This window comes from Frankliniella occidentalis, unplaced genomic scaffold (assembly GCF_000697945.3).
Source record: "Frankliniella occidentalis isolate FOCC.00 unplaced genomic scaffold, Focc_3.1 Scaffold53, whole genome shotgun sequence".
Taxonomy (NCBI): Eukaryota; Metazoa; Arthropoda; class Insecta; order Thysanoptera; family Thripidae; genus Frankliniella; species Frankliniella occidentalis.
The window spans coordinates 826,110-830,292 of record NW_026267183.1 but is presented as its reverse complement, the minus strand read 5'-3'; the positions used below and the strand labels follow the sequence as shown (position 1 = coordinate 830,292).

Here is a 4,183-nt window from a genome sequence, read left to right as displayed (position 1 = left end):
GAATTCCAAGCAGCATAGAAAAGTTTCGGGGTGCAGGTGAAAAGTTGGTGTCGTGGTTAAGAAGGAGAAGAGGGGCGAAAGAAAGGAATCAAGAAGAGGAGAGTAAATGGTCACACTCACCGCGCGCCGCCTCCGCCCGGACGAGCTCGACGATGACGACGAGAGAAGCGGTCCTCCTGGGAGGCTGTGGATGACGGCCGAGTCCACCGTCAGCTTGTTCCACCCGGCCATGGCTTGCTCGGTTTCTCCAGCGGCGGGGATTGGGGAGGGGTGGGGAGGGCTCTCTTACCAGGAGGCGACACTAGGCAGCACTCCAGCAGGACCTTCAAAGTCGCGCGCGGGCTTCATCCAGCGCCGTGTTTGTTGCGAGGACCTCCGTGTCTCCATTCGCTTTCAGTGATTTAGCGTCACATTCCGCCACACTTTCGCGTCCTCCTCTGAGGCTGTTGCGATCGCCCCGCAACTCTCCGCCACCGCCACGCCCCGCCACACGAGGGGCAGGCGGTCCTGCCCAGGGCTGGGCTGCTGCGGGCGGCTGCCGCTCTGAAAATAGACCTCCTCGGAAGGCGCTGCGCCGCGCAGGGAGAGCCGAGAGGAGAGCAAAAGAGGAGGGTAGCTAGCCTTCCCTCCCAGCCTTCCCCCCTGCCCGCGAACGTCCGGTCCGCCGCGGGCGAATCTGAATCTGGCGCCGCGCGCGCGCGTGCCTCGCGGGCCGGAAACGGGCTGTTTGACAGGTTTTCGCGATATTTGTGGCGGCACTCTGCAAGCGCGCGGGAATATGCCAAAATGTTGTTATGTAAATTAGGGGGAAAGCTTTCAGCGGCAACTCTCGCAGGCCGGTGAGTTATCGCGAATACGGTCGTGTCGCCCGCCGCGCTTCTAGGCGTGCACGGGCGCGGCCGTGGAGCGGTGGTAGACGGTGTTCACTCTTACTCGCACACGTGCTCTCGCTCCCTCTCGCTCCCTCTCGCTCCTCGCGCTCTCGTCCAACGCGCGTGCGCATTAGAGTCGCGAAGGAGGGGTCGGCCAATTACCAGCGGGGAAAGCACAGGAAATGCAGTCGGTAAACTTCATCGGTGGCTCCTGCCAGTCCAGATTAAGTTGCGGATTCATTCAAATGGCGCTCGGTGACCGGTGTTCTGGCTGCCGGCCAGAGGGCCTTGTGGCTGCTGCTGCTGCTGCGTGGCCGCACTGGGTGTGACGCGGCGATGGCGGCTCGCCCCGTGGCGGTGTGGGGGGCCCCCGTTGAGGACATCCAGGCCCTCGTCCAGCTCTCTGGGCTCCCCGACAGAGCCGCCCTGGTGCTGTGAGCACGGCGCGCTGGGCGGTGCGCGGCTCTACGATGGCCAGCGCGGCGTATGTGTTCTCCGCGCGCCTCGCCCGAGGCCCTGCCCCTGGTGCACTGGCCCGGCTTGGTCAGAGGCGCTGGACGCGCCCGCAGACACCGCGCGCCCCCGCCCCGCAACCCTCTCGCTTCCCATAAGAGCCCCACTTCGCTAGTCGCGGGCGTAACGCCGCCCCGCCCTGCCCCGCCCCGCAACTTCCTGCCACCACCAGCACGCTCTGGCCCCTCTGGCTCCTCTGGCCCCGGCCGCGGGCAGCAACAGGCCCCGCCGCCGGCCGTGGCGGCCGCCCCTCGCGCCTCGCGCCCTGCGCCCTGCGCTCTGCACTTTTAACGTGTAACCGGTTAGCTCTAGATCGCCTAACAACACTCTTTCTCCTACGGCGCCTACCGCGATGACCCGCCTGCTCCTTGTGCCGCCGACACCGAAATAGCCGCCGGCAGGGGCAGGAGAGAGAGCGCGAGTGAGAGCGAGATAGTGTGTTGCAAAGCCCTGTAGCGAGCGAGCGTCGATGCTCGTCTGGAAAAAGTTGTGCGTGAGGTGTTGTATACAGGCGGTGTCCAAAACGTTTTACATAGGATAGGTGCAAGAGCACGGCAATGATGACGATGACAGTCAACTTGCGAGTCTTCGCATCGCGCTGAGGAGGCGGGGGGAGAATTGAGGGCTAACAACGGCCTGAGTCACACAGACATTCTAACAAATACGCGAGACGCGAGGTCATGTCGGGTGGGACGAGACGTGAAGGTGACGCTGCCCAAAGACTGGGTGATCGCATCACTCTGACTCGACTGGCCACTGGCCGGGCCTGATTGTGCGTCTAATGTATCCTCTAGAAGCATTCGAAGGGCGCCAACTGGCACACCCTACACGCACTGCGCCCGCCTGCCGAGCTGGTCTGCAGGGTGGGGCCGTGGGGCCTCGCGCCTGGGAGGTAGGCAGCCCAAATGCCACCAGTGCGCGGCTGGCGCGGCGCGCCCAACCCTTCCGCCCCCCTTTGCGCCCTCCGCGCCTTGCGCGCGACGGCGACGCCCGCCTCCCCCGTTGATCGGAGATAACAAGTAGTATCGCGGGCCGTTTTTCCCTGCAGCGCGGTTGTCAGGGAAACAGCTCATTATCGCCGGTGCACGAGAACTGCGAAGCGCTTATGCAAAAGGGGGAAATGGGAAAAGGACACAGTGGGAGTATACAAAAAGATATGTCTAATGTTTCAGTCAAAATTCCCTGCGGAAACGCGATCAAGCTGTTCCGCACCAAGTGAAAATTACGGTAAGTTACTGTCGTAACCGGGAAGGAGCATCATCCCTGTGAGTTTGGCCGCGCGTCGCACATCGCGGGGGACGACGACTCGTCGCAGCACCCTGCACTGCCCTGCCGAAGGTTATTTGCGGGGTGGTGGCAAAAAAATACAGACGCAACATTTCCTGGCACGGCATTGCAGGTTCGTGACACGGGCCAGGAGGGGTGAGCGAGACGCCATCACCGCGCACCACACACGGAGAGTCTTTTCCGAGCAGCGATATGAATTGCGCCAGGATTGCCAATAGTTGCATCAGGTTGCGGACGCCAAGGGAGTTCGCGTACCGATCGAGTGACAGAGTGCGCAGGAGGCTGGCTGGACCGGCTCCGGCCGCGCTTGTCGCTTTGAAACAAAATAGATCCGGAGAATGTGGGTTTGACAGTCTGAAATTTTCCCGGAAAAATAAAAAAAAATCCATAAAAAATGAAAAAAACGTAATCTTTCCAGAAGATTTGAAAGATAAAACTTTTAAGGAAATAATTCAGACACTTGACAAAAACCTTGAAACCTTTGCCAAAAATACTTTCCTGGAAAATTAAAATCCCTTCTCTGGAGTGACGAGCGGAATAGGGCGGGGGACTAAGGTGTAAACACCTCACGGAGGACGTGTTGTGGTATGACCCTGTATAGTCTCTTGGTATGACGGTGCACGCCGCGGTGCAGGCTCAGACATGCCGCGCCCGGGTGGTGCGCTGATAGGAGCAGGGAGGGCTTCGACCTTGGCGCTGCAGCCGCCGACCAGGGAAACCCCCGCGGCGCGCTCCCCCAATCTCTGCTCCTCTTGCCGCCCGAGCTGTTGTTGCGCCGCACTTGTTTTCCGCAAAACAATGACTCCTAGAAGACAGTTACCGTCATTACGCCTATCAGTAAGCCGGATCTTCAAATATACCTCCGAGAAGCGCACACCACGCGGGAAGCTGTAGGCGAGAAAACAACTGGCGTGCACATTTCGCTGCCGACTGATGTCTTGGGGAAATGATTTCGCACTTTTCTTCCATAATCTTCGTTGCACACACAGCTGCCGGCGAGTGGGAGCGAGTGTGATGCAGAAAGGCTTTTCAGCCTCAGAGATGGCCGACAAGTTGTGTGGCGTTAAGCGTTACATTGGATTATGTAAACATCTTCCATAGGGATTTGTCCACTTGTGGACAGTGTTTCAACGCCTTGGCCTGCTTGACAATAACAACACGTCAAAAACTGAAATACCCACACAACTTTGTTTAGCCCCTAACTTCGAAAATAAACCCCGACAAAGTTAAGGCGCAGTACTCCGTATGTATGAGCATGCTGCATGTATCCTACTGTGCGGCTCTAACTGCGCGCCGCGGGTAAGGACTTCTCTATGCCAACCCGCCGGAACGGTAACAAAGCGCCGTGAGACTCGCCACGGCCGACGCCCAGGGTCCGACGACCGTCAACGACGAGGAGATCACGCGCGAGTCAAAATCGCAGCGCGGGCCCCACCGCTGTGAAGACTCCAGCCCCGCGCGACCTGCAGGGCCGGGGAAGGACTTTTCGCGCCGCTGCGTTGGCAGCGGCG

General features: G+C 60.0%; 1 protein-coding gene across 5 annotated transcripts in view; it reads right to left on the bottom strand.

Moving 5' to 3' along the window:
- LOC113210912 (F-box/LRR-repeat protein fbxl-1) overlaps positions 1-4,183 on the bottom strand; it is a 31,229-nt gene that overhangs the window by 7,972 nt on the left and 19,074 nt on the right. The window contains exon 1 of one of the 5 annotated variants that reach the window (XM_052267531.1): positions 1,035-1,285. The exons of 3 other annotated variants lie outside the window; for them this stretch is intronic. Coding sequence is in view for 1 of the 2 variants with exons in the window: in XM_026429104.2 (XP_026284889.1) it covers positions 121-231 (111 nt within the window). In the remaining variant the exon portion in view is untranslated. Of the gene's footprint in view, positions 1-120; positions 993-1,034; positions 1,286-4,183 lie in introns of those variants that run through there. One more of the 5 variants, XM_026429104.2, reaches the window with a different exon arrangement.